General features: G+C 45.9%; 1 protein-coding gene across 1 annotated transcript in view; it reads right to left on the reverse strand.

The window, feature by feature from the left end:
• Positions 1–17,354, reverse strand: part of plxna2 (plexin A2) — a 157,883-nt gene that overhangs the window by 71,076 nt on the left and 69,453 nt on the right. Inside the window, exon 5 of the mRNA XM_047584622.1 lies at positions 729–829. Within this exon, the coding sequence (XP_047440578.1) occupies positions 729–829 (101 nt within the window). The remainder of the gene's footprint in view (positions 1–728; positions 830–17,354) is intronic.

A 17,354-nucleotide genomic window follows, 5' to 3' on the forward strand; every position in this document is an offset into this window, starting at 1 on the left:
CCATAAGTGGGGTATTCAAAAAGTAGATGCTAAGAAGAAGCTCAGACTGATGACAGAATGTGTAGATGGACACACGGCAAAATCTGCATTTCAGCTTTTAGTTTTGCACCGTGTTCATCTTTTGCAGCCGTTACACTCTGTCCATCATTTCATCCAATACAGCCACACTGGTTCCATTTACAGATGAATAATGCAATTAATGACCCATACCTAAAATGTAATAAATACACCTGTTTTTCAAATGTGTGTGTTTCTCTTCCCTTCCTGCCTGCCTCTTTACAAGTTAGTTCTGCTGCAGTAATTATTTGGCTCCAGCAGGTGTCACTCATGGCTTCTATGCTCATTCTGAAGATTGGAGATGAATCTCCCAAACTTCCTCATAGCTCAGCCTCACCAAATTTAGACCACGTTTTTTAAATATGCATAAATGATCATGTTATGGAGGAATGGAGGACACGTTGCTTTGAGTTCCAACGAGTCATGCATAGACTGAATGTTTCTGTTAATATTAATTCTGTTAATAAGTCAAGACGCAATCGATACGACTGCAACAGAGAGCTCTGAACCAGGTCTGCACCTCTATGGCAGAACTAGTCTGACGCCGCCACCGCTTCATCCGAGATAAAACATGAGCAAACGTGTGGGGAAACCAAACACCATCTGGGGAGATGTCAGGTACATTCTGGATGATCTACAAGTCGACGTGACGGTGAATGAGGGATACTCACATATTATGCAGAACACACCAGCCGCAGTGTGGGTCGCCGGAGCTCAGACACTCTCCACAGGTCGCGTACTGTTCGCATGACTCGATGGGAACTTGGGTGACCTGCAAACACATTAAAAGGGTCTCGTCAAAGCGCAGCCTGACCAACATCACAAGGCGCACAGCAAGAGCCTGAGTGTGTGAGTCTTAGCCACATGCTCATTCAGTTACACACAGACAGATGATTTAGAAAACCGAAGACAAGAAAGCTCTTATTTCACTGCCAGCGCTATTATTAATCCACATTGGAATGTGATAATGTGATTATTATATACTCCTTCAAAATCAAAACGAGGTTAATGTTTTTTTTTTTTTATTGACCTGTCATACAGAATGATGTGCCTCAAAGTATTTAGGGGAATTAGGCCCCTGTATGTGTGAGACGTCAGCTGCACAGGCAACTGTTGCCTTCATCTCAAGCCATGAAAAACAGCTGTGAGCAGCTGGGATCAGTTGGCCAGAGAAAGCTGTTTCTCTGCCATCAATGGGCCTTTGTGTGCAGCAGGGCATTTGTCCACGTAGGTCGAGCCTGTACAAACACACCTACACATGGAGGAGAAGTGACAGGCGTTTTTTTTTTTTTTTTTTCTTTCTTTTTTCTTCTCCTCAGCAGAAAGTCCAGCCCGATTAGAAAAACATCCAATGTTTCAGAAGCGTCAGGCAGATGACTGTGGCATAATTGTAAAAATAGAAAGCAATTATTACTCTTGTGCTGTAAATTGTTGCTGAAAAAAATGAATGAACAGAGAATAAAAATCTGTATTTCAATCTTGAAAATGTCAACAGCAATACATTTGAATAAGCACTTTCAATAAAACAAACAAACTCCACAAGCCCCTTTCACAGCAATCCACATGGGTCCGCTGGGCGACAACAATCATACGAATGAAGAACAATCAGCCTTGTGCGCCCTGTTTAAACTAGTGATTGGCATTAGACTTACACAAACACGGGGCTGTGAATGTACATACTGCATGTGAACACAGCGCGACAGCGAAGCACAAGATTCAAACGTGCTTATCCTCCGCCTGCCTGAAACTGGGTGTGAGTCAGCGGAGTTGTTGCCTTTTTTAGCTGCTACACAACATGCACTCATCAGTAGGCTGGTTTCTATACGTACATACAGTATGTGGATCTCACTGTGCGCGCCTCTGTCTGCAAGACGAGGTTCGCCTCACTCTCAAGGCCCTCGGCTTATTTGTTCAGCGTGTGGCTCCTGGGGCCCGTGTGTGTTGTGTGTTTGTCTGATTTTAAGCATCCCAAGGGGCTGCCCTGCACACGCCTCTGCAGCTCAGCGTGTCGGCAGGTAAAGGCACGCGCACTGACACACAAAGCAACAAAAAAAAAAAAAGAAAGAAAAAAAGAAAAAGGTGATTTTGAGAGGCCGTGCGTCTTCCAATTTCCTGACAATTGCCTCGTTGGACAATGACAACAGAGACTGACAGCGTGTGAGCTCCAAGCCTCGGGGTCAGATCAATGTCTAATAAGTGGCTCCTCTGTAAAATGTGTGGAAGTGAATGAAGGGTGCGAGTAACACCTTTTAAGTGTTTTTCTGAGCCTGTGCATATCGCATCCAACTGGGTGATATTAATTGCTGTTAGCACCGTGGAAGGATATTAACTGCCAGCCGGGAAGAAGCAGCAGCTGGGAGTCCATCAAACGTTTTTTTCTATATGGTTGTGGTAAATATTTAAAAAAAAAAAGTATCTGCTATCGAACAGCCTCTGAAACACTGCAGTTGGCAAAGCTGTCAGCCGCTGTGAGCGCTGAGCTATATGCCGCGTGTTGCAGCCTATATATCTTTTTATTGTTTTCTCTTTGCTCTTCAAAAGCTCAATAACCATCCACCTGTCTGCCTGATCCTCAACCCCGCGGCAACAGAAAGGAGGGCCCGGAGGACAAAGAAAGCCATTGACACGGCGCAGTTGACAGTCTGTGTGGCAGCTCCACCATGGACACTCCTGTTAGATTAACCCCCTGTCACCTCAACAAACCCTGTTTGTGTGCGCGTCTTGCTTAGCTTCGGGACAAACAGGTGGCATGCTGTAATGAGCTGCAGACGGGGTCACATCAGCAGCAGAAGCTGAAACTGATGACAAACAAGCCCACCAGGAGCGGGACTTGGCTCTGGAAACGGCAACTCGGTCCCTGTGTGTCTCTGTGTCTGTGTGTGTGTGTGTGTGTATTCCTAAGTCTCTGAATCTTTCTTAACCTAAAAACAAAGGCTTCAGATCCTTTGCAAAACGAGCATGAAGCTGGTGAAACTTCATAGTGTAACTTTCACAGGGGCCCAGCTCCATGAAAGGGTTAGAGTGTGGAGACAGCTGTCAGAAGGGAAAGTCTGGAGAGTCGAGGGGAGGGGGGGCTTAGGGTGTCTCTTATGGAGCAGACACAGTACGCTGTCAGCTGATACAGTACAGGCCGAAGCACAAAAGCAAGGTAAGGAGGGTAATACTGAAGCAGGAGAGCCACGGGAACAAAAAAAATGAGGCGAAATAGCTCAGAATAAAGGGGGGAGTGTGCCCGTGAGCTGAACATTGTATAGTGTGTGTCTGTGTCTCTGTGAGCGTATTGATGTTCAGGCCAGCGTGGGCCAGTAGTGGAGGTGAAGGAGATGAGGGAGGGTGTGGAGGGGGGGGTATCACAGCAGCTGTTGCCCAGCACACGCTACAGTCACTCAACACAGCAGGGCTGCACAATGAAGCCCCTTCTCCCACTGCGTATGCGCGCGCGTGTGGCTGTGTGTTTGCATGCACACATGCACAGCGCCATAACGGATGTGCCGACTGTTGTTCCTGGGTTTTCAAAGAAGACCAAAAAAATAAAATAAATAAATAAATAAAATAAATCCCCGCATGTGATCTGATGATGCCTCCAACTTTCTCCGTCTCCCGAGCGCAAGTTCACACCCTCAGCTGACCTGAGGCAGGGCCCGAGCACTGTCAGTACGGAGCCGCGTGCTCCGCTTAAATGAATGCTAATAAAATTCCAGCCTAGGATGACCTTAGCGGGGGGTTATTCAACCAGAGAGGCTACAGTGGAGTCGCATACAGGAGCAACCTGGGTGACTGACTGACAGCCGGGGGTTAAAACAGCTTCCTCTCTTTCAGCCTCACGCTGAATAGGCTGAAGCTTTCATTATTACAGCCGAGGCTTCACTAATGCGAGGGTATTCTTTCTTTTAGTGAAATGTATAGCTGGGGATTTGGGCAGCGGTATTAATGTTCAGCCTTCACACATCAGTAAGCAAGAGATTTATGCATAAGGCATAATTCTTACTTAAATCGCGAACTTAAACAGCCGCAGTGTGAGAAGAGTATTCTTTTTAAATGTCACATTTTTTTGTATAATTAATTACACTAACCTTCACCTAATGCCTGTAGCTGCCATTTGGGGAAACAAGCATTGAGAACTTCCAATGTACAATGATAAATGAGGAAGTACGCAGTTGCGAGGAAAACAAATAACACCGAGCTTTCACAGAGATTCCATAATACATGTGTTACTTCTTTTCTAGTTGCTTCCCCCCGCCCCCACTTTTAATTTCTTCTGGAGCGCGACAGGAGATAGAGGTGTTTGGCTGTGGCACCCAAGAGAGGCTGACAATGTATGTGCATTAGAGATCAGCAGGAACACTTTCATCTGTTCCACCGTCTCCGCGGCTGGGAATGAATGGAGGCTCCATTTCAGTTCCTCTGCCCCCGCTGCCCGGAGACCCAGCCATGCTCGCTGCACCCCTGTGATGGATGAGGGCACAGGGGCAGAATTGGAAGAGAAGACAAAAAAAGGGAGAATGAAAAAAGGACGGAGCAAAGTGGAAACGGACCATTGGCCTGTGTTCTGATAGGACTGGATCGTCTGTGTGTAGCCAGATGTGTCTCGGTGAGCCGTGCAGAAGAGGAAGCGACCGAAAGAGAAAAACCCCACCGTTACCAGTCATCGAGAGGAAGCTATTTTGTAAGCTGTTGCCTAGGCAACAGCCCTGACTCTGACCTCAGGAACACCCCTCCATCCACCGACACCACCGCCACTCTGTCCGACCTTCGAAACCTTGAGCGGTGCACGGTAAACAGCTGGCACCTCTGGGACTTCCTGCCACCTACACCTCTTTTTAAACATGTATAGACACACAAACACACACACAGGGACACACATGCAGGAGGCTCCCCTACACCCTATCCATTTTTAATGAGAGTTAGCCAGGCTACCACGTCACTGGAATGAGGCACATCGATCATGAACACAATACCCATTCCAGCAGAGAGAAAGAGGGAGAGCATGGGAGGGGTGTATCTGACTGTGTGTGTGTGTGTGTTTGACGGGCCTAATGACAAAGGCACAAAAGCAGAGCAAATACTTGCGGCTGAATGAATGAAAACCAATGAAATCTACAGGCCCGTGAGTCTCTTACTCCCACAGTGACCCTGCAGCCAGTGTTTCTTGTATTAAGGCTACCTACACAAGGGCGCCCGAGCCGTTTCCCTGACAGGCCACCCTTTAATCTGCTCAAGTAATCCAAGTCAGGCTATTCCTGAGGACAACAACTACATCTCCTGTGCCTCCTACTGGTCCTCTTATCCCCCAACTCACAAAATCCATCCACTGTACTCTCTGAGACCCAAATAAATCCGCTCTGTAGTGTCAAGGCAGAGCCATCTTCTTGTTGACTCCAGCTTGTTGACATCCACCCACAAGGAATGGCATTCTCTCATGGTAATACAAACAAAAGAAGAAAAAAAACACCAACTCCTTATCTAAAGCTCTGCTCTTTCTTTGTGAAATTTGTTTTTAAGGCTCAAAATGAGGATAAACTTTCCAGTGGTCAGTGGTTCCGGGCAATCATCGCTATCCATCCGAGAAGAGAGGTGAGGTGTTCTGTTGTGGATAGTCTGGGTACCATGATCAGACCCCACCAAAGCACCGCCAATTAAAACCCAGTCTGATTAAGTACGGGCCATGCACATGGTTGTTGGGGTTGCGCGGGGGCTACTCCTTCGCAGAGCCTTCAGTTGAATGTGCAAAGATACCACAACAGCTGGGAGGTTTGATGACGGCTTACAGGCCACATTCAAATGCAAATGTGTCTAAGTAATTGCGGCATAATGGCAGCACATAAAAAATCCTCGTCATCATGTACATATAAAATAAACCTACAACCTGTATCCCCGGGAGACATGAGGTTGATATCTGCTGCTCTGTTTCACGGTGGAAGGAACTGCTCATGGGTCGCTTGTTTTCATGACATAGAAACGGATATGGAAGAACAATATAATATACGTGACCACAATCCAGTTGGCTCCTCACAGGAAGGTCTTTCTACAGATGTCAGAGGGCTGGCTGACAGACCATTTGAAAGAAAAAAGTTTTGTGTGGAAATACCCAATACTGATTTTCTTCTCCCGTATAACCACTTATTAAAGCACAGTCTACAACACTAATGCACAATAAGTTGTGGATCCATGGAAGTGAGGAGAATTCAATGGGAGATGTGGTACCGCTGTGTATTAGCGCTATTTCTGAAGGGCAGACCCTTTCATGCTGGGTGGTTTTCAGGCTAACTGATCTCGAAGTGGAAGAGATAGCATTCAGAGTAGATATTACTCATTGATTTTAAGAGGCCAAACACGAGGGAGAAAAGGCAGACGTAAAATTAAATGATACAGCTTGCCTCGTCTACAAACAGCCATCTCCCATACTGCAGAAATGATTAGGTGTGAAAATGGGAGCTTTTATCCTTTATTGTCACAGCCAGGTCTCTTAGTGCATCTGTTTCCTTATTCCTTTCTGCCTGTTCGCCCGCTCAAAGACAAAACACTTGCACACAAACAAATGTGTGCGCACATTCATTTTGTTTATTGGATTTGGCCTGAGCTCCTAGATTTGGGTTAATTGAAAACATCAAGACACTGGAGCACCATAAGGCCGGGTTTAAAGACAGAATGAAAGGGTGAGAAAAGCTGGGAGCTATTCGGAGGGAGGGATTGTAAAGCAAGCACAACAACCAAGACGGCCCCACTAACTCGCTCTCAATTGATGCTAGGCTAAGGTGGATGTAAAAGGAAAAACGATTTTTCCCCCCCAATCCCCCATGTGAGGCGGCGCTGAATGCACCCAAACAAGCCCGCCTCCACCCCACATTGGAGCTTTAACCCCCTCCATACCTCTCGGTCCCAGCCAGGACGGGTCCCTGGCAGCTCATCAGAAGTAACAGACTGGCAGGAGACAAACTGCCATGCCGGGAAAAAGGGGAGGAACAGGTCAAGCATGAGCCTTCTGACCGCAGTTTGAACCCTGAAGCTGTGGCCATTAGGCCTTAATGTTAACGCAGGAACAATAACTATTTATTTAAAGTGGTAATAATACAGTTCAGTGCTCTCTCCGGGACATCTCATACAGAGACTAGCAAATGTTGCGGAGGAGCGCATGTGGCCCAGAGCGTGGCTTCTTCTTTGTGTTAAGTCCATTGGCACACATAAAACCAAGTGATCTATTCATCAGTGTAAAAAATGAAATGTACTTGGAACACCTTAAATTACTATTGTGTGACAATTAGCGGGACCAAGGACGCCATTCCTAGATGGATGTCTGTCAGTGCTCAAACGTTCATCCTGGGAAATAACCTCTCAAACCTATACATGGTTCCTCCAACTGGCCATCGCATTTTAGTATTGACTCCTGTTTTAGAGCACTAAGTTCATCACAGTTTTAAAAAACTAATTTTTTTTTTGTTTGTTTTTTAAAGACGTCAAAAAGCATTTTCTTGGTCTCCTCTGGCCTGGGTAGTAAGTGCACCCTCCCTCTCTTGCAGTTCCTGTGCACAAAAGGGAAAAAGGAAAGTCCCTTTTTACACACACAATGCACACTTGTAACAGATGTGGCATTAGATTTTCGGAAATGCCCCCTGCACTAATAGCCAACTGTATGTACAGTATGTATAAGACAAACCGCTACAGTGGCCAATAAGAAAAGTGGAAGAGGGAGATGGGCCTGTTCCTAATCTTTGTTTGTGTGCGTGTCTGTGGGCATGCTTTGTGGTATCGCCGACTAGACGGCGTGAGGGAGGAGTCACAGGGGCCTGTGAGTCAGTGGAGGGAGTGCAAGTGTAGAAATAATGGACTGAGGGAATCGACCAGTGAGGAGGATGAAAAATCCAACCAGTCAATACAGAAAGGAGTGTATTAATTATGTATGACTTCGGTCCTCTTTTTGGGCAAGGAGAGGAGGGGAGTAGGTCAGACCGAAAAGTGTGTGTGTTTCGCTCGTGCTTCACCTCGCCTTCTTCTATGCGTTGCAGATAACTGAAGCTCTCACAGTGCCAACACATCACTTTAAAGGCCCCACAACACTTGAGTTCAATAACTGAAATCAAAATGATGTTCATAAAATAAACAAAAGTACGGAGCAACGTCTGATTTCTGACCGCGGCTCGACGTTTTGTCTTTCCATTGCAGCCTTTTTCACTGCAAATAAAGCTTAATCAAATGCTGTGGCAGGTAACAACCTTAGAAAAACACTTGCAAAGGGAAAAAAAACATTTACTCATGCATGACTTAACAACTTCACTTAAAAGCACAATGTCAAGTACTGTTAATGATACCTCCACAGCCTTTAGTTATGTGCGCCTTCTTATACAAGATTTTAAGATGGATACGGACGATATGATCTAAAAGCGCCCGGCTCCTTTTCCCGCGCCTCTCTCGCCTTCCCTTTCCACTTATCTCCCCATCTCTTCTCCCACTCTTTCCCCCCTCCTGAACCCGCTCTTCTGCGCTACCGGGTTCGCTCTCCTCCACGGCTCCTAGTCGAGGTGGCCTCTTTGCACAGTAATTCCGTCAGGAGGCTAAAAGGAGGAAATTACATCCACGCCGTCTGACCACTTTGAACCCTCAGCCCCCTCCCCTCTCTACCACGCTCGCTCACTGGCAACTGGTTTAAAGGCCCACACTGACATTTAAGAGACAGGAACAGGGAGCTGTGAAAGTGCCTAAGAGTGTTTGCGAATGTGTGTATGTGTGAGCATGTGCACTCACGTGGATATAAGAAGTGACGCCCTGACATGCGACAGTGACACATGCTGGATCACCTAAATTAGATTCAAATTAGATGGAACCTCGATTTAGTAATTCTTTCGGAACATAAAAAATGCCTTTATATTTGCTAGTTAAAGCGACGCATCGCATTACTTTGCATATGTACGTCACGCGGGCTCGGGTACTGCTGCAGCAGACTGCAAATGAAGCCCGTGAATTAGGGGTTTTGTTTGTCTAATGAAAGTCTACTTTTCTGCCATGCTGATTTCATAAATGGCAAAGATTCCTCCACTTAGCCAGCGCCAGACGTCATGATAAACTGGGCATGAATTCTAATGGGACGGAGTGTCTGGAAAAAGACGCCGCTTCATCTCTCAATATGATATGAAATTAGCGGCGGATTGGAAAACCGTCTGGCTGAAAAGTTGAAGTTGGGGAAAAATGGGGCGTCAAGTGTGCTTAACCTGCAGTAGAGGGAAATGAATGCATGCCATATATAGCAGGTGAACTTGTTTCTATGAGTGATACTCAATGTCTACGTTAACAACCTGCTACTTTTCATTTAGCACCAGCCTTCTCCCGCAAACCCCCTCTCTCTATATACCTCACGGTCACTCCATACCCATGACAGCCAAAGTCAAAATGTCTGTCAACATAGCTGCACCCCTCATTATTATGTTTATTTATGTCCCCTTACTTTCAGCTGAGCCTTTCTGACTGATCTTCTTGTCTGTCAAAATACCTGGCTTAACCTATTTTTACCCACCCGTCCGGACGGCTCGTCTTTGTGACATTCTGCACGTCTGTCGCATCACTGTACCTCTTTCGATCCATCTCCGGCCTGTCTGTCTGTCTGTCTGTCTTGGTCCGACCAGTCTGGGCGTCTCTCAGTGGGATCCCAGACTGTCAATGCAGCCAGTAATGAGGTGTATGCTTCAGTCAGCATGTGAGGAGTTAATAAGGAAGCAGCAGAGGCCATCACACATCAACAGGCATGAGCGTGTGTGACTGTCTGTGTCTGTGCGTGTGTGTGTGTCTGTATGGGGGAGAGCGCTATGGCTGGGGAGCCTCCCTGGCACACTTACGGCTGTCTGTCGACCAACGGGGGTATTGATTTGGAAGGGAAAAGCAGACAGAAATGAATTCTGATCCACAGAGGGACTCCACAGTGCATGTCTGAGTGTGTTAATTTTGTTTTTCCGTGTGTGCGTGCGCGCACATACACGCCGCTGTATGAGCACGTGAGCAAGTTTGTTCTCTTTGTCTGCGCATCTCTCCTTGTGTACATGATGTACATACAAATGAAGGGTTTGGTTACACCCCACTGCTCTCTGGGCTGTTGCTTGTGCATAAGTGCAAGCTCGCGTGTTTGTGCCAAGACGAATGTTAGTCTGTGATGAATGAGAAAAGGGGACAGATAGGAGGGGAGGCATTGATAACTAGGCTCAGGTGGCAAAGGGGCACTTCATCTAAAACGTGCCTGTGTGTGTGTTTGTGTGTGTGTGTGCATGCGTGCATATGCGTGGCTGGCAAGTCCGCAACAATGCACGCATGCACATACAGTACGTGTGCATGCTTGCGATTGAGAAATGCACACAATGCTCCTCAGTTGCTGTTCAGTACTGAAATGTTAATGAGTGTCTCAAGTATTACCGAGGCTGAAAACCCTCCTCAGACCCTATAATAGAGCCTATGATTGAATCCATAATTTGATTCCCTAAGAAAAATATAGAAACAAAGGCTATGGGAAAAACACGCTTTTTCAGTGGAGAGGACATTATTAGATTTGCCTATAAAGAAACCCAGTGGGGCGAGAAGGAGAAAGAAAGCAGTGAGTGATCTTCACTGGTGTGTCTAAAAGTGCCTGGGTGTCTTTGTTTGGCAGTAGAGGAAAAAAAAAAAAAAAATCAACATAATGAGCCCAAACTGCCTTTGTGTCTCACTCTCTTCGTCTCTCTCCTCTCTCCACCCTCCGTCTCTTTCTCCCTCTCATCCCACGATTCTCAGACAGCTGCTTCGGTGCAGCCAAATTAACTGCTCCCCAGATGCTATTGGAAAGTGTGAAATAAATAAACGTTTTCCCTCTGAGGTGTATTCTTTTTTTGTGTGTGTGTTTTTGTTGAGTTAACAACACAAACTTCGGACGGCTCTGGATGCTTCTTCCATTCAGAGTGGCGCAATGTTTGCCCCCCCCTCCAAAAAAAAACTGTAGTGTAGTATTTCCAACCCAAATCCACCACAACCCCCATCCGCCGCTCTGTGGGCCTATCCGTTACCACCATGTGATCCTTGTGGCTCCAAATATCCGATTTACAAGTTGGCAAGAAGGGTAATATTTCAACAGGCTGTCAGCAGGCACGCTGTTTAAATCACAGCTCTTATCTAGCCGGTGCTCTTTCTAATATTTTTCCCTCAAATATTGAACTGGAGATATGTTATCCGTCCGTGCACATTCATCATCCGCCTTTGGCTGAACGTGCGCGCCTGCATATGTACAAGCAGACATAAATAAGCGCCGGCTACGAGTGTGTCCGTCTGCGTGTGTTCTTTGGATATTTGATATTTGACACATACAGTACTGACTCATATGTCATGTTATCAGCTCCTTAGTACTGACCAGAGTCAGTGTTCGGAGGCAAAAGGGTAAATGCAGAACATGATCCGTGGCACGTACATCAGTCAAAGGTACAAGATTTACCTTCACGCACGTGGAAATAATCATGTGCTCAGTAAGAATCTAAAATATAGTATGAAACCTACTTTAACATCATGAGACACACATTTGAGGTAACACATAAACACACACACAGATGCAGACCCGCACTTACGCACAGTGTACAATACTACATCCATCATCACGGCTCAGCCTGACAGTTTTGTCAAAGTGAGCCGCAGGGGATAGGAGAATGGCATTGTGGGATTGAGTCTTCCCGTCGGACGCTTCTCTGACAGGAGAGAATAAAGGGGGAAAAAGAGAAGTGAACGGGGGGAAAGAAGTGTTGAAAATTGGGGTGTGTGTATTGCACAACCCCAGCAAATGGAGAGAAAGTGAGAAGAAAGGGCTGAGCTGTCACGGGTAGCCCATCAAAATACAGAAGCTCTCCTGCTGTAGCCTGTTTACCAAGGCTGGCCTTGTGAAGGACGGACAAAGAGCATATTGCAGCCCTGGCAGCATGACCACATCACAGAGAGAAACACACACACATGCATGCACACACACACACACACACACACACACACACACACACACACACACACACACACACACACACAAAGGGCCTCCAGAGTATCTGCCAAACTGTGGCAAATGAACCTAGGAGCCGGTGCACTCAAATGCACTCAGCGACACACGCATGTACGATGCATGTGTGCACACACTGTATCCCCTCACGTTTAGAAGGCTGGAGGTGGTGTAGTAAAATCAGCTGCCAGTCACTCTCAACCGTCTTCAGAGTCAAACGTGGACCTGCAAATAAACACCTTTGCCACCAGGAGTCTGCTGCCGCTGCTCCAGTCATGTGTGGGCACAGCTTCAAAAACCATATCCACACCGCACTCCACTCGGCGACTGCAGTCCCATCTCAACACCAAGGATGAAGGAAACCAACAGATGCAAAAAGAGACAGCAAGTGTGAGGGAGGCAGAGAGACTTGCAGACGTGGCCTCCCCCAATTATAGACAAAACACTGCCACCACATTCACTTTACTCTTTGCCGAGCTCCTGACAAACCCTGTCGTGATTCTTTCAACTGGCACTCGTGTTTCTCCCTGACACTCTCTAGGCTCTAATTAGGCTTGTAAATAATTATTGCAATTAAAGCCTACAATTAGGAGGACTGAAGCACTGCCATTAGTTTCACAATAAATGTCATGAACATTCTGCATAGGCTCAGGGAGGAAACAGTGAAATGCTGTGCCATTATAGAGGCAGACAGACAGAGTGAAAGAAACAGAAAGGGGTGGGGGTGTGGGGGGGTGGTATGAAGGCAGTTGACATACTCACAGCTCTTAATTATAGAGCTGATTATTCTGGCAGGATGGCTCCTGGACTGTTCCTTTGGCTCACATTCACAAAGTGACAAAGTGTGCATGCGCATATGCATGCACTACACACGAGAATATACACAGCTACTGTATATAGACAGCTAGTGGTAACATAAGATTCATGTAATTCTGAATTCTGAAAAGATAGAGACACAATGTTAAGCAGGGACTGAAACTGAGACTAACCAGAGATAAATAACATGTTTCCACATCGTTAAACTATTTAATGGACAAGTGTATCTATTCTCTCTATTCAGGCTTTATTTTTAATTTTTTTAAATATTTGCAATGAAATCCTTTTGTAAATCAGCGTCCCTACTTAAACATGCATTTGTCTTATGGAGAATTTCGGAGAAATTGAGCATGGTAGACAGGATGCACATACATTCACGGGAGCAACAGTCGTCTCGCTAATAGTAAAAGACTGCAGGCAGACAAAAACAGAGGCGTCAGAGTCATTGAAGATCAAGTATCCTTATTATCTCATATTATGTCACGCTGCCAGCGTACAGGAAGACACCAGCAGAAGAGCTGTGATAGGAGGAAGCCGTGAGGTTTAAGTTGCTATTGAGGGACGTGTCGACACACTGGATGATAAACTGAGACATAAATCTGCCATTTCTCTTGTGTTGCGACTGAAATTAATTCATTTGGAGGTCATTTTTACCTGGAAGGAAACGTGTTTGAAGACAGCGGCGTGGTTTCCCTATACAGTCCGCTGGAGTGGTCGCTGGACTCACAGCTTCTGCAGTGTGTTACTTTGCATTGACCTGGGTCTTGGTTTGAGTAAGGGAGATGGAGAAATGAGGGATGGAGGGGCAAACGGGAGGTAAGAGGGGGTTCAGGCTGGGACTCTAGTGTGCACAGGCTTCTATTAATTAACAGCTTGATGGGGGCTGACAGGACGTGTGCTGCTATCAAATAATGAGGTTAGGATTGGCCAATGGTTCCAGGGCACAAAACCTGATTAACACTAATCCTGGCTTAAGTCAATTAACAATGCCTGTTCAGGGACTCATGCAAATGAGGTGCCTTTGTTAGGTGGGCTAGCGGAGAGGGGGCAAACAGAGCTCGACATTCAGACATGTAAAACATCTCTAGAGCATGGCTGGAAGGTGGAAGGAAACATATCGGTCATCATGGGAAAGAAATCGCTGAGTAGCATGGGCCCAGCAGATGGATGATGTAAAAACATATAGTTCAGTGAAGGGGCATCTTTGACTGACCCGCTGAGTGACCCCTTCAGTTTGATGAACACTCACAGTGAACCCTTGAACTTCACATAACCCCTGACCTCACAATGCTGAGAGACAGCACTGTGTAAACATTCATGCGTATAAACCTTCAAACATTTCTTATTCAGTCAGGAAATGAGGCACATGTGTGGTTGGTGGGTTTTCTGAGAAGAAAAAAAAAAGTCCGTGCCACATATCTTTCCATTCAACGCATGTAGTGTCACATGATACGCAATCCTATGACTGAAACCCCCTAATCGACTGACATTGAGATTACTGTTGAGAGAAGTGGGACTGGAGACAGACTGAGTGTTTATGTAGTCAAAGGAAAAACCACTACATTGGTTTTAGAACCTCGCCAGCGCCTCAACATGAACTATCTGGCTAACAGGGGCACATTTTCAGTTGATTAATGAACACTTTTCCTATAAATAAAGAAAATGTTGAATGAAAATTTAATCAGCAAGGCAGTCAAGCAAAGTTCAAGACGTGAGCAGCGGCACAGAACAGAGACGACTATTAAGAATGAATATATGAATGGACCACATCAAATGCATAGGCTTTAATTGTTCAAGATGCTGTGAAACGCTGAAACGCATGCAAGGACACAACTAAAAGTAAACAACCCTTAAGCTAGGACAACTTGTTGTCAGACACGGTTATTTACTTCAAACACACGAATGCACATTTACACACACACTAACAGACACACAAAGCCTCCCGTTAAGGGAGCCTGACAAGTGGGACGGCGTTGAGAGTGGTTTCTTCAGAATGAAAAGCTAAATAGCATCATCAATAACATTGGATGTGGGTATTGACAGGTGAATTTATCCTAATTTGTCCCGGTGTCAATATCAAGTGAAGCTGTCAGAGAAGGATCCAAGGTTCCCAGCAGCACCCCAGGCCCCTCTTCTAACTGCAGAACACCTGGGTAAGGAAGCGGCCATGCGATTGATTTGCTGGCCCTTAACCCAACAGCTCCCAAACTGACCCCCCCTCCCCACACACAGCGCAAACCACCCACATGAAACACGCTCGCTGATCTATCAAGGCCAGCATCTGCTCCCTGACTGATAGGAGGCTCTCACAGAGATGTTTGCCTGTTTCAAGGCTTGTCAAAAAAACAGACAGACCGCACATAAGCCCTGGCCAAGGCTCCTCACTCCTAATCAGCTCAGATGTGTGGTCAATACATTGGCACAAGGCATTGCAGTCTGCTCACGCATGACAGAAAACGTTTGGTCAGGTCACTTCTCTCGCATAAACGGGGTGATAGACTTTATGGTCGCCATGCATATATGGCAGCTCAGGTGTATAATCTAAAGCGAACCTCATTTGGCCTTGGTTGAAGGTCTACATTGGGCACAGTGCATCCCCTCGGATTCACATTCATGGAAAAAAAAAGCCAACCGAGGATACAGCTGGGGAATCAGGCAACATTCAGGAACTTATGAGAAAAAAGATAGTCGTACCCCCGGCGGGATGCAGAAAAGCATTTCGCATTCATCAGCCGCAGAGGAGGATATTTAGCAGTCTGATGTTTGAACTTGAATTGCGTTAAAAACTGGATTGAAGAAAAAGACTCGAGGAGGAGAGAGATAGACTGTGGGACCGTACAGAGTCGCTAACTGAATTCAGCACATTGATTGCTCTTCCCCATGAAAGCTGCCTCCTGATTGTCCTTTGTGCTGTAATGATGGGTAGTCAGGATATTGGGACTCTTTGTCTGAATGTCAAAGACAGACGGGATAGTGAGAAATGCAGAGATTAGGGTCAATGGTCAAACTACTAGTTCAGTCTGTGGCAGCTGGGAGCCATCCAGACTGCCCTGGGGTCCGGAGCAGGGTCAAGGGACGACAGGAAAACACTTGTTGTGGTAGTTGCCAGAAACCCCTTTGTATGTGACTCCTGACAGTAAACACACAAACAGTTTAAAGGACGATCTGAGAAGAGGACGAAACTGAACATGACATTTGCCAGACTTTTTCATTGCTCACCAGATTATCATTTTTCTTCAGGCTATACAGAAGAATTATCTTCAAATGAGGCTTGAAATAAAGGGTTCAAATGAGATGGGCTTTTAAAAAAAAAATAACACAAAATAAAATATACAAGTATATATAATGATTAGGGTTTATTTCATCCGGCTGTATTTCGTATTAGTGTTGTTATTGCGGGTCTGTGAGTCATGCCAACATTGAACTCCCCCACCTCCGTGGTAGAGACTCTGTGAGACAATGAGTTGTGTATAATGTGCGGGGGCGAGAAAGCTTTCCAAGATATAATAGTTTTTACATTAATCATTTTGAACATTTTCGGTCCAAGGTCCTTCATTTTAATGAGTCGGTAGCATGTCAGCTAATCGAGGCCTGGAAGAGGTGTGAATGAATCCTATTTCCTCCGTGTTGATAACCACTGAACCCATTTCCTCGCAATCTAACTACACCAGCCAAACAAAGGTTCTGGAGGAAATGGAGAAGAAACAGAAAACTCTGCTGGAGGAGAGTGGGGGCGATTGGAGGGAGGGCAGGTTGAGAGGACACCCTGTACAAAAAAAAAAAAGAGAGAGAGAGAAAGAATTCATGCATGGATTTCAAATTTCACAGCTGAGCACCTGGAAGAAATTGCCAGGCCGGGTCTTTTCTTTTTGATAATCTGTGAGCTGTAATGTTGCTGTTCCATACATGACGCTGGCTAAGGGAGGCAGGATGGCATACAAGGATTGGAAGCTGAGGGGTTTAATGTTTGCTAAAGAGCCATGGGTGTACTGGAGAGTGACAGCGGCACATGGCTGAACGCCTCTATAGGGGGAGGACTGTGTGTCTGTCCATGAAAGACGAGTCTGTTTTACAAGGCAGCTCAGTATCCCTCAGTCGGTCATGCTAGCAGGAATTTCACACTTATCCGTATAAAGCGCTGGCAATTAGAGGGCCACTATTTCACTGGGAACACTATTAAGTCTGTTAAGGTCCATTATGTACTCTTGTGTGGCACAGCTATAAAACATTACAAAAACCATTGAGCTCCATTACTAAGTCAACACCTGCCTCTTTTCTTGTGAATTAATTACGACATGATAAAACATAATCGCCTTTATGTTATTTGTGCGTTTACATTTTCTCTCTTTATATCGAGGTGTTTTCAAAAACCCTTTCAGGCGCGACTAAGGCCGCGCCACAGGTATCACTTCGAAACCCTTTCAGATGTTAAGTCTTGATTGTTCCCCATGAATAATACATTACAGCCCGGTCTCTGTGTACTGGCTGCTGACCAAAGCAG

This window comes from Mugil cephalus, chromosome 1 (assembly GCF_022458985.1).
Source record: "Mugil cephalus isolate CIBA_MC_2020 chromosome 1, CIBA_Mcephalus_1.1, whole genome shotgun sequence".
In the NCBI taxonomy this organism is placed as follows: domain Eukaryota; kingdom Metazoa; phylum Chordata; class Actinopteri; order Mugiliformes; family Mugilidae; genus Mugil; species Mugil cephalus.